This window comes from Petaurus breviceps, unplaced genomic scaffold (genome assembly GCF_028583685.1).
Source record: "Petaurus breviceps papuanus isolate PSGF00001 unplaced genomic scaffold, PetGlider_PUasm1.0 90903, whole genome shotgun sequence".
NCBI lineage: Eukaryota > Metazoa > Chordata > Mammalia > Diprotodontia > Petauridae > Petaurus > Petaurus breviceps.
The window spans coordinates 2,603,043-2,626,945 of NW_027187376.1; the positions used below are offsets into that span (position 1 = coordinate 2,603,043).

At 38.5% G+C, this 23,903-nt stretch overlaps 2 protein-coding genes across 6 annotated transcripts in view; both read right to left on the reverse strand.

The window, feature by feature from the left end:
- The window catches only part of RPL37A (ribosomal protein L37a), a 362,834-nt gene that overhangs the window by 51,849 nt on the left and 287,082 nt on the right, over window positions 1-23,903 (reverse strand). The gene's annotated exons all lie outside the window — the stretch shown is intronic.
- The window catches only part of SMARCAL1 (SNF2 related chromatin remodeling annealing helicase 1), a 90,942-nt gene that overhangs the window by 28,007 nt on the left and 39,032 nt on the right, over window positions 1-23,903 (reverse strand). For all 4 annotated transcript variants that reach the window (XM_069075183.1, XM_069075184.1, XM_069075182.1 and 1 more), the window contains 2 exons: window positions 18,574-18,639; window positions 5,180-5,320 (listed from right to left, as the gene is read on the reverse strand). In XM_069075183.1, the coding sequence (XP_068931284.1) occupies window positions 5,180-5,320; window positions 18,574-18,639 (207 nt within the window). The remainder of the gene's footprint in view (window positions 1-5,179; window positions 5,321-18,573; window positions 18,640-23,903) is intronic.

Below are 23,903 nucleotides of genomic sequence, written 5' to 3' on the forward strand. Positions count from 1 at the left end.
CCACAATGAGGGCTGCCTGAGAGTAGAAGAGGTGGGCTTGTGAGGCAGAGGGCTCCCTATCCTTGCAGACTAGGTCAGGGGCGGGAACCTGAGGCCTCAGGGCCACATGTGGCCTTTTGACTGAACCCAAGTTTGACAGAACAAATCCTCTTATTAAGGGAATTTGTTCTGTGAAGTTTGGATTCAGTCTAAGGGCCACACTTGAGGACCTAGAGAATAACATGTGGCCTCAAGGTCACAGGTTCCCCACCCCTGGCCTAAGCAAAGGCTGGAAGGCTGTGACAGTACACAGAGCCTTTCTGCACTGTGTGGGAAGAGGGGTGAGATGAACTTTAAGGTTCTTTCCAATTCGAGGACGTGTACGTTTGTGAGAGGCTTACAGAGAGAGCAGGAGGTCTTCTTTGCCATAGATCATTAATGTAAACCTGGGCAGCTAGGTAATGTAGTGGTTAGGGGGCTGGTTTAGAAGCAGTGAGACCTGAGTTCAAATTCTATCTCAATACTTACCAGCTGGGGGACCCTGGGCAAGTCATTTAACCTCTCTATGCGTCAATTTTCTCATCTATAAAATGAGGATAATAACAGCATCTACCTCACAGGATGGTTGTGAAATGCTATATAAATGTTAGTTATTAACTTCACATTTATATAATCCTTTATGTTATACAAAATGCATTCAAATACATTCTCTCTCTTCTAATTTGTAAAGACGATTATAGTCAGGGCTCATAACAGCCGTGTGGCCCAGCCATTCTGGAAACATTTTGGAAGTATACCCAGAAAGTGCACAACTCTGCATGTCCTCTGACCTAGCAATACCACTACTAGGCCCATACCCCAAAGAAAGAAGAAAACAACATTGGCATAGTGCTTTAAGATTTGCAAAGCAATTTACAAGAATTATCTCACTTTAAACTCACAACAACCTGTGGGGTAGTCATTATTATTCCCATTTTTATTCCTATTTCCACCTAAGGCATAAAGAGGTTAAATGACTTGCCCAGGGCCACACAGCTAGTAAGTATCTGAGGCTACATCTGAACTCAGGTCTTCCTGGCTCCAGGCCCAATACTCTATTCTCTACTCCACAGGAGCAGAGCTTCGAGGCCACATGTCCCTCACCCGAGGTCCTTGGGTGCAGCCTTTTGACTGAGTTCAGATTTTAAAGAACAAATCCTTTTATTAAAGGGACTTGTTCTGTAAAGTCTGGATTCTGTCAAAGATGCCATCAGATGCCTTCTATAGACAAGGATCTAAATGTACAAAAACAGCAGCTCTTTTCATGGGAGTAAAAAATTAGGATCTAAGGGGGTATCCTCCTACCGGAAAAATGGCTAGACAAAGTGTGGTGTGTGAATGTGATGGAATAGTATGACGCCATCAGAAATGATGACCTGAACAATCTCAGAGAAAGCTGATGCCCAGTGAAGACAGGAGGGGTAAGAGACCAATTTATACAATGATGACGTTATAGAGGAAAACATTTCTGGAAGACTTTAGGACTGGGATCCCCATGGTGATAAGCCCCAGGTCCAAAAGAATGAAGCTGAAACAGCCGCTCGCCTCCTGGCAGGAAGGGGGTGAGACTAAAAGGCACGAATGCTTTCAGATGTGGAGAACGTGGGCATCTGCTTAGCTGGGCTATGCAGTGATGGACTGAGGTGTTTTTTACTTCTTTTCTAAATTTGTTCAATGAGGAAGGGGAGAGGAGGAAGGGCAGTGTAATAAAAATGCTTAATAGGAAAAAATATACTTAAAAACAACAACTCCTGACTGAAAGAGGAAAAACTACCTTTTGTCCTCATGGCCAAGGGACAACTGAAGAGGCCTTATGGGGCCATCCGGAAAAGCTGACAGAAGGAAACAGAAACCTGCTCATTTTATGTTTTTCACTGCACTCAAGAGCTTATTACCATCATTAGCAAAGCCAGATATTCCATTTTTTCCTACTGAGAATGAAGGAAAGGTGAAGAGATACTTTCTCTGCCAGACAACACACCTGATGTCCATTAACGTCCTCCCAAGGTCCCAACACAGCAAATTGTTCCTCTTGGCTAAAATGGTTTTAATGGCCCTGGGGAGCTAGGAAAGACTTTATTCCGTTAACAAAAATATCCCAAGCTCAAGGCTCTTTGGTCCATCCTGGTTGATGAATTAATTCCTTTTTGCCAATGAGCTTTTTAGTACTTACCGTCAATAAGCCTGAAAAACATCCCTCTCATGATAAACCAAGGAAAAAACAATATACAAAATAGGGGAACGGGTCATAGATTGTTTTTGGATACTGAGGAGACAAGAAGTTGGCCTAGAAGCCAGAAAGTACTTTATTTTGTATGGGATCCAGGTACACCTGGTATTTTGGTCAGAACTAGGATATCGATATCTATTTCATACAGTGTCAAGACTGTGAGGAAAAGGAAATTCTGGAATGAGCAGCTCCAGGGGAGTGGAGAATTTCCCCCCCTAGAGATATTTTTAAAAATCTTAACTTCTTGTCCTTTGTTGTATTTTTTTAAAAAGCATTTTCGTTTTTAATATGACATTTTCTGATATTAATACCTCCCCCCTTAACTCCAACACACCAAATGAGTTTTTTTGGACCAATGAAAACCAGTTAAATAAAATTAACACACCACTGTGACATTTTAGGCAACATTTTGTACTCATAGTTCCTTCTATCTCTAAGGGAAAGAAAGGGATGCTTTATTCACCTCTTCTCCAGCATTGAGACTGGTCATTGCAATTATGAGACATCTTGCTTTGTTTTTGTTTGTCTCTGTTTCCTCAGCTACAAAATGAGGATAATAATAACACCAACCTTGGAAGGTTGATAAGCACTATATAAATGCTAGCTATCATTACTGTTTTGTTTAAAGAGCTTTATAAATCTTAAAGAGCTATGAACTATTATCATTACTGGTAATGTTACTTTATTTTTCTCCTAGTTTTATTTTCATTCTGCATCAGTTCATACAAGTCTTCCACGTTTCTATGAATTCCTCATATTTGCCATTTCTTGAAGTGTAATAATATTTAATTACTTTCACACACCATAATTCGTTCAATTAGATTGAAATGCATCTACTACTTTGTTTCCAGATTTCTACTGCTATAAAAAGTGTTGTTCAGAATGTATCAGTATATTTGAGGTCTCCATTTATGTCCTTGACCTCCTTTGGGATCCCTTCTAGGGATCAATAGATCAAGCAAAGCATCACAATGCAGTCACATTTTTTTTTTTTTAAAGAATTCATTCCAAATCACTTTCTGGAAGTGTTGCACCAATTCATAGCTCTGCCACCAGAATGTGAATATGTCTTAACTTCCCACAGTCCTTTGACAATTTGCTGGGTATGAATTAAAACCTCAGAGTTTTAGATCATTTTCATTCACCTCAGTGATTTGGAGTAAACTTTCACATGGTGGTTGACAGTCTGTATTTCTTTAGAAAATTCTTTTTCATAAACTTTGATCATGAAACTACTGGGGAATGGCTTTGGGGCTTTATATATTTATGTTCCTTAACAACAGCAGCAGTAGTAGTAGTAGTAGCAGCAGCAGCAGCAGTAGTAGTTATTATTGTTGTTCTTGGGTTTATCAAACACTGGGCTATTACGTTTGACTGTTTTTAGAAACTAAATCTGTTTCAGGGGTCTATTTTTCTATTTTTTAACTAGCAGTAACCAATTTTTATGATTACAATTTTATGCTATACTTTGAGGTCTGAAAGTGCTATTTTGCATGTATTCAGTCATCCAACATCCCTTGAGATTCTAGATTGCTTTTTCCTCCAAGTGAATTTTATTTCATCCAATTCTTTAAAGAAACAGTGATAGCTGGATCAACAAAGCATTCAATCCATAAATTAATTTAGGTAGTAATGATATTTTTATTATAGTGACATGTCCAAATGATGAGCAATGGCAACAAATGATGAATAATGACAATCCTTCCAGTTACCTATATCAACTTTATTTCTGTAACAAGTGTTTTGTAAAAAATCTTGAGTGCGTCTTGGTAGGTTGACTCTTTGATACTTAATGAAATCTGTAGTTACTGTGGATGGGATTTCACTTTCTATCCTTTTCTCCTGGTTTTTATTATTGTTACATATAAATGCTATCATTTATAATGAATTTATTTTGTATATAGATATTAATTCTGCTACTTTGCTGAAGTTACTAATTATCTCAGTAAATTTCTTTGCTGATTTTCTAAGTCATGTTATCTACAAATAATCTCATCTCTTGGTTAATGTTCATACTTTTAATTTATTTCTCATTTTATTGCTATTATTAGCACTTCTGGAACTAAGTCAAATAGTGAAGATAGAGTAACTCAACTTATCTTCATATGTGGTAAACTTCTAGTATTTCTCCATTGTAAATGATGCCAGCTTTTGTTTTTTAGGTAGGTATTTTTTATCATATTAAAAAAAAGAAGCCCTTATTTAACTGGTTTTTTTTTTAGGGGCTTTAAGCATGTATTATATTTTGTCAAAGGCTGTATTGCCATAATCATATGGTTTTTGCTTTCTTTGTTTTTAATATGATTAATTATGCTGTTTCACTGTCTATGGTGCTTTCAAGCATATTTTCCCTATATAACTCCCCTGACTTTCTGAATTTTCATTTTTGCCTTCTCTGAGAGCATGACTATAATTCTTGCTTTTTTTTGGAATTGCCTGATACATAGTAAATTTTGTTTCAACCTTTCATTTTTCTTTTTGTTTGTGTTTTTATTTTTAGATATATTTTTGTACATGACAGATTAAGTTTTGTTTTCATATCTGTTTTTTTTTTCCATTTTATTTGGTTCTTGAAGCCATTCACACTTAATTCCAATAGTTACCAGGCTTGCATTTTCCTCCATTTATTTATTTTGTATTGATTTTTACCTCCTTAAGTAATCATTTTGCTCACATTATTTCGATTCTAATACATCCCCACAGGCTCTGCCCTTGTTTCCATTTACATGACAGATCCCAAGTTCCTGGAATTTTCTTATTAATTTTACTCCTTGGCCAGCTCTCTCTCCCCACGGTCCTCCCAGGCACACTATTCTGGTTTATGACATAGGATAGACTCACTAGCCCCTATGTTGGGTAATGCCAAGGAAAGATACAACAATGGCAAGGAAAGTAGTATTTGATGAATGATAATGGGAAAAGAAGAAGTACCTTTTTGGCATCACAGTAACGCAACCCAAAATTGTGGAACTGAGGGAAGAAGTATGGCTTGACAGCAACAATTTGTGTGTAGAGTTCTGAGGGCCGGGACATGGCTGGGGTCCCAGACAGTAAGATCACTCTCTTGGCAGCCTAGAAAACACAGCACAGAGACATCTTAGTATATGATCGGGAAACTACAGATGGGCCTTAACTGGACAAATGAGAAAAAAACAGCCTAAGATGATGCAAGAATTTTCACCTGGTGGACACACCACCTTCTGCCAGTCCTCAGGTCTTGATCCTATATCAGAGCTAGAGAGGAATCTTGGTTAAGGATGTCAAGCTTAAAACCTGCTTGGTTCAAGAACTTTGATTAACTCTTTAAAGATAAGTAGTTGTCTTCAAAGTGAAGAAACTCAGAAAAGAACAAACGAGTGAAGATGGTCCTATCTTATGCCATAAATTCTGAGTGACAGAAGAATCCCTCTAAGCTGTAAGTCCCTGTCACAGCTTTTCTTTAGCTTGTTAAAATGTGGACAACAGTGGAAAGCAGTTTCAGGGGGTTTCAGACGAGTCCTCATATTAACTTGTATGATTTCTATAAAATGGGGATAAAGTGCATTATCCAAATCTGAGAACAATAGTAGATATATAAGGGAAGATAAATAATCTCCTTTCGAGAGCTTTAAAATACATTACAGGGTTGATTGATGGCTGAGCCTGAAGTCTTTGCTGGAAGCTAAGAGAGATGGCCTAATGAGGATGATGATGGCAGCTAGTATTTATAAGAGTACTTTAAAATTTGCAAGGAACTTTACAAATAACTCATTTGTGCCTCATTATAACCTGGGAAGCTTGGTGCTATTATAATCCCTGTTTTACAGAGGATGACACTGAGTCAAACAGAGGATCAGTGATTTGCCTGGAGTCACAAAGGTAATAAGTATCTGAGGCTGGATTTGAACTTAGGTCTTCCTCACTCCCAGCCCAGTGCTCTATCCACTGTGGTCAAGCCTCCTCCCCCATCCTTGTTTAATTATTTTAACTCCTATCAGACTCTTCATGACTCCATTTGGGGTTTTCTTGGCAAAAATATTGGAGCAGTTTGCCACTGCCTTCTCTAGTTCATTTTACAGATGAGGAAACTTGAGACAAACAGAGTTAAGTGACTTGCCCAGGGTCTCATAGCTAGTAAGTGTCTTGAACTCTAGTCTTCCTGACTCCAGGCCCAGTGCTGTATCCATTGCACCACCTACTTGATGGGGTTCCCCTAGCTTCATAATTAGATAACTGATCAAGATTTCTTCTATTTTTACAAGTTTTGGATAACTGAGAGACTGACCATAAAGTTCTCTGTTACTATAAAATGTTACAGAAATGTAGAACGATGTTTAAAAAAAAAAGTCTTTGGGAACATGCAATATATCCTGTGCCTCCCACCCCCTTTTTTTTAAAGTTCCCATTTTCTTATTTATTCTTTCTCTACAAATGTGACAGTAATTTCCAGACTGAATTCTTCCCTACATCAAACCCTCCCTTGTACAAAGAAAACCAGTTACACAAAACTCGACAAAGCAGTAATGTTTGGCACTGTACTACAGTAAATTCAATTCCAACAATCCAGGGCTTGAAGAAAAAAATCCTGATCAGAGGAAACAACTCCCCCCTGAAATGGGTCAACAAGGAAACTGAGCATGCTGAGATACTGAAAGGTTATTTTTCCTTTCTGAAGAGGGAAGCTAACAGACACAAGGGTGAACTAATCTTTCCTGTGCTTCCTGGGAGAAAACTTCAGTAACTTGCTTCTAGAATGCCAACAACTGTGAGGAGTACTCGTGGCCTGAAAAATAGGACACAGAGATACTCAGAGTTCTCAAAGATTCCCAAATTTATTTGACCTACTGTCCCCTTTAAAAAAAAATTACTCAGCACCCCCCTGGAAATCTATATTTTTTAACCCTTTAAATTTTTTTTTAAAAATGTATCATTTCAAAAAGATATTTTTCTAAATGACACAACTTAAATTTCATAATTTATTGTAAATTTGTGTTTTTTTTTCCTGCACTGAAATTTTGATGACACAATATTGCACCATGTACCATATAGTATCATATTGCAAACAAGTTATTACACATACATATTCCTGCCAAGCCATGTTGGACTTTGACACAATGCAAGACACACTCGCCTGCCAACACCTGCTTGTTAAGACTTGTCTTTGGACTTGACCACTGATCAATAACTTGCATTTTGTGTTTTCATTTGGAAAATAATGTAATCACTACAATTTTAACTCTGTTACACAACAGATGAAATATGTATGAGCGGTTTTTCAAAATTTTCTTCTCTTCTCTTTCCTTATGCTTCCACTGTCCCCTTCTTCTTATTCAACACCCCCTCCAATTGCACCTGAGGCTACTACTGCTTCACCCCACTTCCTGGATCGTTCCATCACCCTCCATAGGGTGGTATCTCCCACTTTTGGAATTTATGCTAAAGGTAGTAGGGTCTGATCTATTCTACTTACTACTTGGTCCAGGTCTCTGGCTGGTAGGACATTATGCAAGATGGAGTCAAAGGGCAGGTGAGTAACAATGATGACCTTTATGCATACCTAGCATTGGCCTTCCATCCTCAACATCAACCTCGAAAAGCTGTTATATGCAGGGTGAGCTACATGTTAGCAGAACTAGCCAATGTAGGAATTTGTTTTTGACTATGTATATTTGTTACAAGGATTTTCTTTTTCTTTTCTTTCTTTTTTTAAAAAGTATATTGGGAGGTGGGATAGAGAAAAAATACATGCTTGTTAACTGAAAAAAATTAATATTAAAAAAAAAAGCTGTTACTAAATAACCCTCACAACTTGGGAAATTAAATTCACCCAAGGAAGTCAGATCCACATTTGTACTCCACTTGCTTCCAAGAGAGTAGGGCCAGACTCAAAAAAGAAGAACCTTTCTACTAAATAGGACTAAAGAATAACAGCTTCAGGAAAAAGACCTCACTGTAGATTTTGGTAGCTCTGCTGACAGCTTGTTAACTACTTAAAACCTTGAGTAAATATCAGTACTGAAAGAAAATCACACACAACAAATCACTATAAAGGGGGAAAAATGGGAGGCTTCTAGTGGAAAAGATGCTTCATAAAATAAAAAAACAAGCCTGTGACACAGAGAGAGGGAAGACAAAAGGGGTCTTTATAAATACCCGGTTCTTAAAAAGGCACTTTTGTCCTCTTGGGAACCGCTAAAACCTAATTCCATTTTGACAGAAGAGCTATGAATTTCTCCAGCTATAATTTCCCATAGTTAAATTACCCAGGCCTGGTAATTTCCTGCATGGTTTAAGGCAGCCTCATTAACATAACAATAAGTTTCTTGAATGACATCTGTGGTGGCTTCATGCCTGGCTCCCACCTATTTCAATGAAAAGGGGGAAAAAAATGGAAGTCTGTTATCAGCAGGAGAAAATCTGCCTATCATCCGGTACCCTATTCATGTTCTGCTGGCTTGAGGACCCTGGGTACAAAGAGCTCCTGTGTCAGGTGATGGGAACTGGTACCAGGCCTTGCTGTCAGATATTGACAGGTTGGTGCTAAGACTGAGTCAGTCTTTCCCTTTGGCTACTCAGGCTGGAGTGGGATAGGATCATTACTTCTGGAAGGGTCAGAAAATATTTGGAGGGGTGAGAGAGCAAAGGCTGCATTACTACAAAAGAAAGAAAAAAGGCCTGCAATGGATAGCCCTGAAGAAAAGCTGGAGCCCCTAGTGGGCTGAGACCAGGGAGACCTCAGCATCTGGTTTATATCCCTGACATTATCTAAAAGCTGCTAAACTGCCATCTGTACATGGTGCTATAAGAAGTAATCTATGATGTGTATTTGATGCCTCCAATCTAAGGCAATACCAGTGTTTATAAGACAAAAAAAGACATATAGCTATAAATTACAGACAGGCACAGGACTGCTAATTTCATCAATGTTAGGAACTCTCACTGTAGGAAGTCCCACTGCAGATGGAGATCCCCACCCCTCTTATACTTACTATGAGCACTGTAATGGGATGAACAAACATGTCAGAAAATGTTGTTTCTTGCTGCTTCTAGACACCCAAGAAACCAACCCTAGCAACGACGCCTTTTCCTCTTAATTTATTTTATTTTGAACTTAATGAACCCCAAGTAAATGGGTTATTTCCATAAATACAGTAAGTCAGAAAAAGGGGATTGTAGAGGAAATTGCAGATCTACGGAATCCTGCCAAGTCCTTTATGTGTCGCTCTAAGAAGGGCATGTGGACCATCCTTCCATTCAGCTGCCATTTCCTTCTGGCTTCCTTTGTAAGGAGAAAATCCAGATGGAAACAATTCGGTTCCTCTACCAACAGGTCTACTTGTTGGTCACTTGCTGGTCACATTTAGAGCATGAACGGTTAAGTGAATATCTAATAATGGTCTAAAGATGGTGATTGTTTTCTTCCATTTCCTATTCTGTTACCCTGTCACCATGATGGGAAAAGGACTGAAAAATTATGAGCCATCATTCTGAAATTTTTTGGTTTTATTTCAAGGATGGTCATTGCCAAAGAATGTGGCACCAACATGATCTAGGTATAAAGGCTGATACTGTAAGCAATTTGGGAGAGCAAGGGATAGTTTACCTGTCAGATCTATGGAGAGGGGAAGACTTCATGATGAAACAAGAGTGAGAGAGCATTATAAAACGCAAAATGGATAATTTTGATTATATTAAATTGAAAAGCTTCTGTACAAATAACGCCAATGTTACCAAGATTAAGAGGGAAGTGGAAAGTTGGGAAAGAATTTTTACAACCAGTGTCTCTGATAAAGGCCTCATTTCTAAAATATACAAAGAATTGAGTCAAATCTATAGAATACAAGCCATTCCCCAATTGATAAATGGTCAAAGGATATGAACAGGCAGTTCTCAGAAGATGAAATTAAAGATATCTATAAGCATATGAAAAAATGTTCTAAATCACTGGTGATTAGAGAAATGCAAATCAAAACAACTCTGAGGTACCACATCTTACCGGCCAGATTGGCTAAGATGACAAAACAGGAAAATGACAAATGCTGGAGAGGATGTGGAAAAATTGGAACACTAATGCATTGCTGGTGGAGTTGTGAACTGATCCAGCCATTCTGATGAGCAATTTGGAACTATGCCCAAAGGGCTATAAATAAGTGCATACCCTTTGACCCAGCAATACCACTCCTAGGGTTATATCCCAAAGAGATCAGAGAAGTAGGAGGAGGACCCATATGTACAAATATATTTATAGCGGCTCTTTTTGTGGTGGCAAAGAATTGGAAATCAAGGGGATGCCCATCAATTGGGGAATGGCTGAACAAGCTGTGGTATATGAAAGTAATGGAATACTACTGTGCTATAAGAAATGAGGAGCAGACTGACTTCATAATGACCTGGAGAGACTTCTATAAACTGATGCTGAGCGAGAAGAGCAGAACCAGGAGAACTTTGTACACAATCACAGACACAAGGTATGTGTAACGACTAACTTCAATGGACTGGGCTCCTCTCAGCAATGTAAGGTTATAAGACAACTCCAAAAAACTCGTGATTGAAAGAGAAAGAGATGCGGAGTCTGAATACAGAGTGAAACAAACTACTTGCTGTTTCCTTTTCTTGTTTTGTTGGGTTTCCTCTTTCCCACTGATCATTTCATCAGTTATAATCCTTCTTTACAACCTGACTAATGATTAATGTGAAGATATTTGTAGATCCTATATTTGAGTGCATGCTGCCATGATTGGGGGGGGGGGGGAAGGAAGGGAGGAGGAGATAATTTGAAACTCAAGGGACTGTGGAACTGAATATTGTAAAATAAAAGTAAATAAACAAACAAATTTAATTTAAAAAAATAATGTGGCTCCAAGGGTTGGTCTGTTGTTGATGAGTACCAGTTTAGGCTGGCCCTGTCTGAGACCATGTAGTCAGAGCCCTTCCAGCATTAAAGAACCAGTCAGAGCTTGCCCTCCAGTGGCACAGCCTTCAAGAACCCAGGGTTATCTCAACATTATTATGTGTATTATGTGGCATCAGAGGAGGACTCTGTGGATATTAAAAATAAACATTAAGTTGAACAATTAATTATTGTTTGTTTTTTGGAGGGGGGAATTGGGGTTAAGTGACTTGCCCAAGGTCACACAGCTAGCAAGTGTGTCAAGTGTCTGAGGCCGGATTTGAATCAGGTCCTTCTGACTCCAGGGATGGTGCTCTGTTCACTACACCACCTAGCCGCCCCCAAAATTAATTATAATAGGGTAGACTTTATTATTTTAATGGAGGGAAGTAGTGGTATAAGTAATTCAACAACATTCACCACCCAAAACATAATTTATAATTATATTGCTTTGGAGTTCATGATGCAAATAAACAAACAAAATTCCATGGATTTCCCTTCCTTATTTGGATAAGGCTAATATTAAAATGTGTAACTGCAAGGCATTGTGGCACAAGCCTGCAATCTCTGCTACTAGGGAGGCTGTGGTCATTGAAATCTCTTGAGGTCAGGAAAATGGGCCAAGCTGATCAGGTGTCCACATTAGTCCAGCACCAATATGGTTAGCTCCTAGAAAGAGGGAAGTGGGGTGCCCAAGAAGAAACAAACCAACCCAGGTGAGAAACAGAACAGATTTTAAGCTTCCAAGGCAATTAGTAGTGGGCTTGGGACCACCAGTAGTCCCTGCACTTCTAGCATGGTAGATATAGGGAAACTCAGTCTTTATTTAAAAAACCAAACCAAACCAAAATGGTTTTATGTGCCCTCCTTGGGCACATAAATCAATGAAATAGCAGAGAGAGGTGGAGAAGTGGTATGGATGTAAGCTGTGTGATAAAAAAGACAGACTGAAATTTAAAAATTCGCTATGGATAACTCACAGAAATAACTAGAGTGAATAACTTACATTCAGATAATCAAAAGGCCAAATATAGTTACATTATATATAAACATATTCCAAGGAAAAATACTATGATATAAAGTACAATGAAAGAAGAGATCCCATCTCTCCCAGAAATCAACTCCTCTACCTCCCTATGCCCTGCTATGTCAGAGGTATTATCACCAATATTCAAATACGAATTTTACTAGTCCATCCTATCATCAACCCCTTTCAGAAACTTTATTTTTTAAAATTATTTTTATTTATTTTATTAAATATTTCCCAATTACATGTAAAAATTTTTTACAATCAATTTTTAAAGTTTTGAGTCCCAAATTCTCTCCTGCCCTTCTGGTCTTCAAGAGGGTAAGCACTCTGATCCGTTATACATGTGAGGTCATGCCAAACATATTTCCATGTTAGCCAGGTTGCAAAAGAAAACACAAACAAAATAATAAAAATAAAGAAAGTAAAAAAGTATGCTTCTATCTGGATTCAGAGTTTTATCAGTTCTCTGAGAACCTTTAAAATGTTCAAAACTTAAACATTCCAAGTTCAATTCAGAAGTGCTTCTCCAATGAGAGAGTGGCCGCCTGGAATGACAGGAACGCTACCAGTTGAAGACTCTCAGACAAGTACAAATTAATGCTAACTATGGGGAATAAAAAGAAAAACAATGGCTGTAAAGAAAGGATGTAAAACCTGAAAGATGGCCCTAAATTTACAAATGTTACAGAGGAACTGACCACAATGATGGAGTTCGGTGGAGAAGAGCCAATACAGGAGATTAAAGAACCATCAATGATGAAGCTACATGGACACAGCAAACCTAATGGAGAACATGCACGCTAATAATGCGAGAGAAACTCACAGACCTAGAAAAGAGACAAAGAAGACGCACTGTGCAGGAATATTGGAAGAACTAGGTAAGACCGTATCCTAGAATATGGAACCAGGGAAATAACTGGGGGGAGTACGCTATGTACGGATGGAAGGGAAATCTCACCATGGATATCAAGGAGATGTTAAAAACATTTCCTATTCCAGTATAATCCTAAAACAAAGTCCCTCCTTCCCACACCTTCATGCATGCCTACCTGTCAAGTTTATGAAGACAAATACAAGATCTCATGAACTTCTAGAAAAAAGTGGAGAGTATTTAGAGATGGAAGGATAAGAATGATTTCAGATCCGGCCCCTGAGATTCTGACAAAGAAAGGGCTGCCTACCCAAAGCTAAGAGAAATGGGCCTGTGGTTAAGGAAACCTAGACTAAGCTTACATTTATCTTTTAGTCCTTCCAAGGGTCAGCAGAAACCAGGAAACACCCATCTGAAAGCAATGGAGGCAAAGAAGAGATTGATTCAATTCAGGAGACATTAAGTACCTACTGTGTGTCACGGTGATATTAAGGAAATGAAGCCCAAACCCAAAAAGTGCCTGTTTTCAAGATGCTTCTACCCTCGACTTTGAAACACAATAAGGTGGTCAGCATGGTGTATGTGCGGCTCATGAATGGGGACACTGTGAAACTGCTGTGATAGCTAAGTGGGTCAGATCGTGGAGGCCTTTAAAGGCCTGGCTAGAGATTCTGTATTTTAGCCTAGGGACAATAGGGAGCTAGGGAAGATTTTGAAGCAAGGAAGTGACCTCGTCAGATTTATGCTTTAGGAATATTAACTTGGCAGCTGTGTGGAAAAGAAGCTGGGAGCAGGGAGGCTATTGGAGAAAGTCGCATGATAGAGAGCAAAATCCATTTGCAAATTAGACAAAATAATTGTAAATTAGACAGCTGCTAATTAATTGTATGGTGTATATGGAATTTTATAAATTCAACAGACATCTGTTAAGGGTTTTAGACTACCAAGATGTAATAAGAAAAATAAGAGCTCCCTCCCCAGAGCAGCTGACAATTGCATTGGGCCGTAAGTTACAAACTCCTCTACACACATCATTTCTTTTACAGAGACAGGGTGGTACCCTGTAAAGTGTGACGGACTTGGAGCCAGAGGGTCTGGGTTTAAACTGGTTGCTTATTAAGTTATGTGGCTTTGAGCAATGTTACTTAACCTCTCTAGGACACAGCTGGTCTCTAAGGTACACCTAGTTCCAAATCTATGACCATCTGATGCTCACGATAGAGGACTTTATAGGGTATGATCCCCATTTTACAGATGGTGAAATGGAAACTCAGACAGATTAATGACAGAGCTCTACAAGCCCAGTTCTCCACCAAATCCAAGTCTAGCACTGACCAGAGTGTGGCAAGGGCTAAGAAGGAGGTAACCTAAAAAGTGAGACTTGATGTCACTTTGGGAAGGGAGTTTTAAGGTTTATTTATTTAATAAAACTAGTAGAAAAATGGCAATAGCTACGGTGATGTTAAAAGTTAAAAAAAAATTACACAAGCTTATGCTACCTTCAAATTTTGCTAATTTTTTAAATGATTATTTTTCAAGCAACAAAAATTCCTTTCTCTCTCTTCCACATCTCCTAACCCCAAAGGGGGAAAAAATAGAACCTATAACAAATACACACAGTCAACCAAAACAAATCGCCACATTTGCTGTGTCCAAAAAATATATGCCTCAATCTCTGTGCCCCGAGTCTTTCCAATCCACTCTAAAAGAAACTATAAAATGTTAAGTTCACACTAGAAATCACATAAATGAAAAGAGAAAGCAAAGAACAGTTAACAATTAAGAGTAGAGAAAGAGCAATGGGAGACTACACAGATGTATCAATAACATTTATTTTAAAAGATCTGACTTCCCCTAATAAAAAGAAGGGTCACTGACGATTAAAAAATAAAACTAAGCAACTGCTCGTAAAATACAAACCAGACTAAAGTCAAGGGATGGTCTGTGGTTTACCATGTCAATACAAATATAAGAAAAGCAGAGGAGGGGGCTATCACAGCATCAGATAAATTAGATTTTATAGTGAAAACATTAAGACATATAAACAAGAACCCTCAAAAAGGCAAAAACAACAAAAACGTGCCAATCCAAATGTCTATATCCCAAACAGCATGAGGGAAAAATACACTGGGGCAGAGATTTGAAGTAGATGGAAATATAATTGAATCCTGTATCTGTATCAATAGGCCTTTAAGGTTTAGAAAGAGCTTTACATTTATTATCTAATTTAATCTTCCCAACCACCCTGCAAGGTAGGTGCTATTATTATCCCTATTTTACAGACGAGGAAATGAAGATAATTATGATACCTAACTCCCAGAGTTGTTCTGAGGCCCAAATTACTACAGGATTATGATAAATTAAATAAAGAATTAATAAAGAAATTATGTAGTTGGGAATGGCTAAAAAAAAGTTGATATAGGAATGTGGTGAAATGCTATTTTGCTGTGTGCTTTAGAAACGAAGGGAAAGATTTCAGAAAAACCTGGGAAGATTTGTACAAACTGACACTAAGTGAAATGAGTAGAACAAGGAGAAAAACTTACACAACAACAGTATTGTAAAGACACACAGCTTTGAAAGATTTAGGGATGCTGATCAATGCAGTGATTGGCCATGATTCCACAGATTTTAGGAAGCAGGCAGCTAGGGGAGGTGGGTAGCACCCACCTCCTGATAGAAGTGAGACTCAAGATGGCAGATTTCTTTTTGACATAGCCAATGTAAAAATTTATTTTGCTTGACTATACATTTTTTGTAACAAGGACATTGTTTTCTTTTCTTTTTCAATGTGGGAGGTGAGGAGTAAAGAGGAAGGGAGAGGTGATTTTTGTTGGTTGAAAAAAATCACATTAATTTTTTAAAACCATGGAGGTGGACAAAATTTTGGCAAAAAATAGATTAGCATATTTTCTAGCCTGATCAACATTACATATAAGATCTCCATACTTATCTAGTTTAAGAGAAAAGGATTCTGGGAAATGAAATTGTTCATAGGTTCCAGTGAAATGCAGCTAATGCAAGCTATCCTTTTGTACTCTGCCATTTTTAATAGAGATTGTCATCACTCATGGTCCTGTCCTAATCTCTCTTGGGTGTGACTTAATTTACCTCCCTTATCATTCTGCAGCTGACACTGGTTTCTAGTATTAGGACACACAAAATCAGATGGCTAGATCACACAGAATTAGGATGGGTCTTTAGAAGGAATTTAATGCTATGCTTGATTAGGGTGTCCTTCTACCTGCCTTCTTCATCTAAGAATATCCAGATTACTCTCAAAAGGATGGAGACTGAAAAAACGACAAAAGATCAGTCTGGCCAACGGGAGAAAGATAATCCCAACTATAACCCAGAGAACAGTGCATTTGAAAGCAAAGGTGAAGATACAGGAGAGACTGATTTCAAGAAACCCTCATAAATGGCAGCAACATAATTCATGGGACGTATTCGGGGGTCCTATTTAAAAGTACTCATCTATCAGTGTCCCAAACCAAAACCAGAACCATATATATGAATTAGCAGTTAAGAGATCAGTTGTAACGGTGTCACTCTGAAAAACATTCAACTACTACAAGATATTAAAAATTCAAACGCTATTTTAAAGGGTAGGGATCGCAATCGTATATTCTGGAGAAAGCAATATGCAGCACCGTTTAGGCTAACAAGGAGATGTCAACATTAATAAAGCCAATGCTGAGAAGGTTTCATATTATAACTTTAATGATGTAATTTATCTATTGCGCCATTTCTTTTGTCTAAACAATCAAGCCAGGCAAATTTAATTTTAGTTATAGCTGTAATATTAGAACCACAGTACCCTGCTCCAGCAAGATTTTTTTTTTTAAAAAGGCATATTAAGTGCTCTCCAAAGAAGGATAGTCACCCTGGGAAAAATGCTGCATTTAAACATGCCCATAATGGTTATGGACATATAAATATTTATAAGAAATAAGAAGTGGGAATCAAGGCTTTTGATGAAGAATTTTTTATTTTTATTTTTTAATTTACAACACACAAAATAATCTAGCCTTGAAAAATGGATGATGTTACTTGCTATTCCAAAGGACATCTTTTAAAAAGCACTTTAAGGGGAAAAATTTAAATCAGTTTAACCAATATCTAGTGTGTCATCTGGTTTCCCAATTTTCGTTTTACACAAAATATAAGCCTTCTCTTAAGCAGCAAAAACTAAATTTTACCAAAAGAAAGTGGTTGTAAAATGAAATCTGTCTTAACAAAATGGAAATAAAAATCAGAAAAGGATATTTTTGTCAATTTGATTTACAACTCAAGTGGGCTCCTTTGGAAATATTATAGGGGAGAAACAAAGAACTCATCACACAACTTGACATGGAAGAAAAAATTGAAAAGAAAATTTGTCACAGAACAAGTGACATTAAAAAAATTTACCCTGAAAAGGTCCAAAATGGGACCTTCGACTGTCCATTATGGGGGAGGTAAACATATAATTTCATAGGTTATATCATTATATCAATAAAAATATCATGTGCTATCCTCCTTGTTTTTTGAATATATGAATGGCTCTAGAGTTAAGTCACTCGGGAAACAAATTTAGACTAGAACAGATGGAAATATAGATGACTGAGTCTTATCTAGAACACCCAGGCTTGGGGCAAGGCATACTCTGTCAAGCTAAGGGCCAGTTTGGGGATTTATCTGTCTCTTCTAGTAATGGGAGTGGAGAAGGCAGAGCTTGAGTCTAATTAGGGAAAATTAGCCTACATGAGAAATGAGAGATGCATGTAAAGCATTTTCCAAAGCTTAAGTGCTATATTAGTGCTGGCTATCATTATCATTGTGGTTGTGGGGTCATAATGATAAGGATAACTACAATTATTTTTACAATTTCTGTGAGTAATAACAACTACAAGGATAATAAAAATAATGATCACTATAGAGCTTCTGGAGAAGCACTATGTCACAGGGGATAGAGTGCTGAATTCAGAGTCTGAAAGGCCTTCGGGTGAAATCTGGTCTTCAAAAATCGCTGGCTGGATGACCACAGGCAAGGGCCTTAGTTTCTCCCAGCCTCAATGACCTCACCTGTAAAATAGGAATGATACCCGTAGTAATTCCCTCCTGGGGTCACTGTGAGCCTCAGAAGAGGGAAGGTAAATGAACCACTTTGTCAATGTCAATGTCAATGTATTCTAACTCTATGATCCCTGATGGGGGGAGGCATGAGCAGGGACAGGCTGTCCGGCAGCAAAGGAAGAAGGAGCTGCTTCTCCTTACTGGCTAGCCCTCCTTCAACATGTCGCACTGAGCTGGTCTCTTGGGTCCCAGCTTTAACACAGAGTTGAAAGCATCAGGCCCACCCCTCTTCACTTACTGTAATGATAAAGGAGGTGAGAGAATTGATAGGGCTAAATCAACACAAGGGACCTTAGTCTGGGCAGACAGGGCCACATCAGGTGTAAAGCCCAGACTCCACGTATGGGCCTCGGTCCCGGCTGATGTGTCTCCAACTTGCCATCACCTCAGTGATGACCCAGCCCGCTGGCTGGGCTTGGGAGAATAGGGGTACGCACCTTGAGGAGGGGCATTGCAGCTTGACAGCGGACCGTCTTCATGTTCTTCAGGAAATGTGACTCATCCTGAAAGGACACAAGCAGAGTTCCCGGTTCACACACAGGGCCACACCCACAAACGTCCCCTCATCTGAATCTCACAACAACCCTGGGAGATGGGGAAGGGGGCAGGGTTAACATCATCACCCAAACTGGGATCCTCTCCACAATACAGAGGAAAATGAAGCTCCTTCAGCAAATTTAAGAGGATTCCTCGAGGTCTCCCCTCCAGACAGAGGCAGAGCTGAGAGGCTCAGCCCAGGCGTCCACCTTCATCCCACAGCCAGGCCTCTTTCCCACATACCTGGGTTATCTCCCCTAAAGGAGAGTCCACAGGAGCAAGAATGTACAGCGTGCTCAAAAGCACTTTACATATCTTTCCTCACTACATCTTCACAACAATGCTGGGACATTAGGAATTATTGCTATCCCAATTTTACAGAGAAGAGACTGAAGCATACACAGGTGGAGTGACTTGTCCAAGGTCACACAGGTGATGAGGAGCAGAGGCAGGTCCTCTGACTCCAGGGTCAGGGCTCTTTCCATAGCACTACACTGCTTCCTCTTAGCTATAACTTCTTTAATTATGGCTCTCAAGAAACAGGCCTAATTCCTGGGATTCAGAGACCCAACGACAGCCATTCTCTTCACAGCAGTCTCCTTGATGACTCTGACCAGAGTGAGCGGTTAGCCGTCTGGAGGACACAGGCTGCTGCTATCAGCACAGCGCTAGTGCACAGTAGGCATTTCGTAAATGTTTATTGATCGGTCAATTGTTACTCCCTCCACCAGAACAGTAACAACAAATAAAGGTTTATTGACCTGACTGACTACTCTGTAGGAACTCTCCTCTGGAACCACTTCCAGGGTCCACAGTACAGTCTTTCCAACATCCTCAGTGATGGCGAATCTTTACCCTTTGAGATGGATTTAATTAATCATTGGTGACAATAGCTACGAACTATTCAAAGTCAAGGAGTGTGACTAAGGGGAAATAAAGAGATCAGGCAATAGAATTCCAAATTTAAAAAGGGGAGGGGGCCAAAATGTATCCCATGTAACTGGAGTACTGTGGGGCTGTGAAGACCTTCCCAAACAGCTCCAAGAAAGGTCTGAACAATATCAGCCCATTTCTGGAATAAGTACATAACCTTCCAAGGTGACTACTTTGAAGCTGAACTCTCAAAATTCTAGTTCAATTTTTTTAAAGTGTCATTATATCATAGTCACATATATTCTTTTTTTTTTTAATGTCTTCTAACCCAAAGCAGGCAGTAAACTCTTTGTGGGTAAAGACCTAGTATTCTTTAATGTATCACCTACAGTGCTGGGCACTCAAGAAAATCCTGATTGATTAATTAATTACTTAATAAGGAGCTTGGTATCCCAGAGGAGGTTTTACTAAAATCATCTTGGTCAAATTAGGAACAATTATCCATGCTTCTCCTAATGAACTGGGAAACTAATCCTTAGATGATGTTTATAAATCATCACTTGCAAAAGGCTATTACACAGCAGTAAATGATTATAGTAACCTTGTGTTTGATAAATGTAAAGATTTAAGCTTTGGGGATAAGAATTCACTATTTGGTAAAGAAGTTGGGAAAACTGGAAAGCAGTCTAGCAGAAATTGGGTAAAGACTAATATTTTACACCATTTAACAAAGTAAGGTCAAGATGGAGACATAACCTAGATATAAAGGGATATAAGTAAATCAGAAGAACAGGGAACATATTATCTATCAGACATATGGATAGGAAAAGAATTTATGAATAAACAAGAGATGAAGAGTATTGTAAGTTGTAAAATGGATAACTTTGATTACATTAAATTAAAAAGGTTTTATACAAATAAAACCAATAATTAGATAGAAAGCAGAAAATTGGGAAAAAAAACTTTTATAGACAGTTATTTTGGATAAAGGCCTCATATCTCAAATATATAGAGACCTTTGTCAAATACATAAGGATATGAGTCATTCTGCATTTGCTAAATTGTCAAAGGATATGAACAGGCAGTTTTTTGATGAAGAAATAAAAGCTATATATGTAGTTAGGTGAAAAGAAATACACTATGCCATTATTGATTAGAGAAATGCAAATTAAAACAACTTTGAGATATCATCTTATACCTATCACATTGGCTAAAATGGCAGAAGGGGAAAATGACAAATGTTGGAGGAGATGTGGGAAAATTGGGACATTGTTGAGAGAACTGTGAAATGATCTAACCATTCTGGAGAGTAATCTGGAATTATGCCCAAAGAGTTGTAAAATTATGTATATACCCTTTGACCCAGCAATACCACTATTAGGTCTGTTCCCCAAGGTGATCAGGGGGGAAAGAAAAAGAGCCTATATGTTCTAAAATAGTTATAGCAGTACTCTTTTTGGTTACAAAGAACTAGAAATTGAGGGGATGGCTCATCAATTGGGTAATGAATAAATAAGCTGTGGTATTGATGATTATGATGGAATACTTACTGTCCTGTAAGAAATGATGAGCAGGTTGATTATAACAAAGAGTGAAATAAGAAGAACCAAGAGAACACTGTATATGGTAACAGCAAAACTGTTCAAAGAATAATTGTGAATGACTAAGTTATTCTGAGTATCATAAATACTGAAATCAACTACAGAGGATCTACGAAGATGCTACACACACACACACACACACACACACACAGCAGCCTTCTTTATTGTGGGGTAGGGGTAGGAAGAAAGAAAGGAAACAATTTGGAACTTAAAATGTAGCAAAAGAAAAATTTTTTTTAAAGAGAAAGCAAAACGCTGATAATGAGAAACTAGGGCAAGTAGTAAAAACCTTTTCAGTTATTTGTTTCAGTGTCCATTGCTACCTGGGGGCTGGTAAATTTAGGGACTTTTAGTAAGGTTGCTTTAGTCAGACGATGAAAATGCCTGGGCTACGGCAGGCTGAGAGGAAGGGCCTATCACACAGGGAGACGAGCCCAGTCCTGCCTGAGCCAAGCAGTTCTGGCCCCAGGGTGGCCCTGACTAGTGGCCTGGCCAGAGTAGACTTCAGGAGAGAGAATCACCAGCAGCTTTTTCCAGACTTCTCAACCCATAAATGCCAAAGAGAAAGTAAAAGGTCAGTCAGGAACTCTCTTGGAAGAAGGGGACAGAAGAGAGCGGTCTGAGACAGTGGCATGTTAAAAAAAAAATTTTTTTTAAACATTTGTTTTTAAAACTTTGAGTTCCAGATTTTTTCCAGGGTGAGAAGTAGTTAGAGGTACAATGGCTACAGCTACTGCTCTGTTGCTGCTTGTAGAGCTCCTGGCCTGCAGATCATAGAAGGATCAAGCAACCATTCAGAAGTTAATAGCTCTTGCTTTGACCTGCTTGGATCTGGATCGCTGTCTTGGGTGGTGGTCCTGGGGTGTGTGGACAGTGTGCCACAGTTGTGGGGGCTGCAGAGAGGGTGCCCTCCTAATAGCTCTGGCAGCTGTGAAAACCCCAGTGATTTGGTACATAGCTCTCTTCAATCTAAAAGCAGAGTTCTACCGTGGCAAAGGGCTCAAAAGTCAAGTAACTGGCTGGCAATGTAAGAGAGCAGAGAAAGCACAAACAAACCACACAATCCTTTATTCGGGGAAAAAAAGGATCAAAGCATGGAACCAGAAGAAGACAATGAAGTCAAAACTCCTGCATCAAAAGCTTCCAAGAAAAATATGAACTGCTTACAGGCCACGGCAGAGCTCAAGAAGGATTTTGAAAATCAAGTAAGAGAAGCAGAGGAAAAACTGGGAAGAGAAATGAGAATGATGCAAGAAAATCATGAAAAGCCAACAGCCTGACTGAAGAAAATAACACTTTAAAAAATAGACTAACTCAAATGGTGAAAGAGGCACAAAAAGCCAATGAGGAGAAGAATGCCTTAAAAAGCCAAATTTGCCAGATGGAAAAGGAATTTCAAAAACTCACTGAAGAGAATAATTCCTTCAAAATTAGACTGGAGCAAATGGAAGCTAGAGACTTTATGAGAAATCAAGATACTATTAAATAGATCCAAACCAATGAAAAAAATAGAAGGCAATGTGAAATATCTCATTGGAAAAACCACTGACCTGGAAAATTGATGCAGGAGAGACAATTTAAAAATTATTGGACTACCTGAAAGCCATGATCAAAAAAAGGGCCTAGACACCATCTTTCAAGAAATTATCAAGCAAAATTGCCCTGATATTCTATAACCAGAGGGCAAAATAGAAATTGAAAGAATTCACTGATCGCCTCTTGTAAAAAATACCAAAAAGAAAACTCCTAGGAATATTGTGGCCAAATTCCAGAATTCCCAGGTCAAGGAGAAAATACTGCAATCAGTGAGGAAGAAACATTTTGAGTATTGTGGAAACACAATCAGGATAACACAAGACCTAGCAGCTTCTACATTAAGGGATTGAAGGGCTTGGAATATGATATTCTGGAGGTCAAAGGAGCTAGGATTAAAACCGAGAATCACCCAGCAAAACTGAGTATAATGCTTCAGGAGAAAATGTGGTTATTCAATGAAATAGAGGACTTTCAAGCATTCTTGATGAAAAAAAAAACCAGAGCTGAATGGAAAATATGACTTTTAAATACAAGAAGCAAGAAAAGCATGAGAGGGTAAACAGGAAAATGAAGTCATAAGGAACTTATTAAAGTTGAACTATTTACATTCCTACATGGAAAAATGGTAATTGTAACTCATAAGACTTTTCTCAGTAAGAGGATAGTTAAAAGGAATATATATATATATATATATATATGTATATGTATATATATAGCAGGGTGTATGTATGTATAAATATGGATGTGAATGTGTGCATATGTATGTACATTATACATAGACAGAGGGCACAGGATGAGTTGAATATGAAGGGATGATATCTAAAAAAATAAAATTAAGAGGTGAGAGAGGAATCTATTCAGAGAAGGAGAAAGGGAGAGATAGGGTAAATTATCTCATATAAAAGAGGCAAGAGAAAACTGTTACAATGGAGGGGAAGAGCAGGAAGGTGAAAGGGAATGGGTCAACCTTACTCATTAAATTTGGCTTAAGGAGGGAATAACATACACACTCAATTGGGTATTATATCTTACAGTTAAATAGGGGGAGGGGATAAGAGGGGGGATGACAGAAGGGAAGGCAGATTGGGGGAGAGGGCAGTTAGAAGCAAACACTTTTGAAAAGGGATAGGGTCAAAGGAGAAAATAGAATAAGGGGGGGATAGGATAGAGGGAATTATAGTTAGTCTTTCACAATATAACTACTATGGAAATGCTTTGCG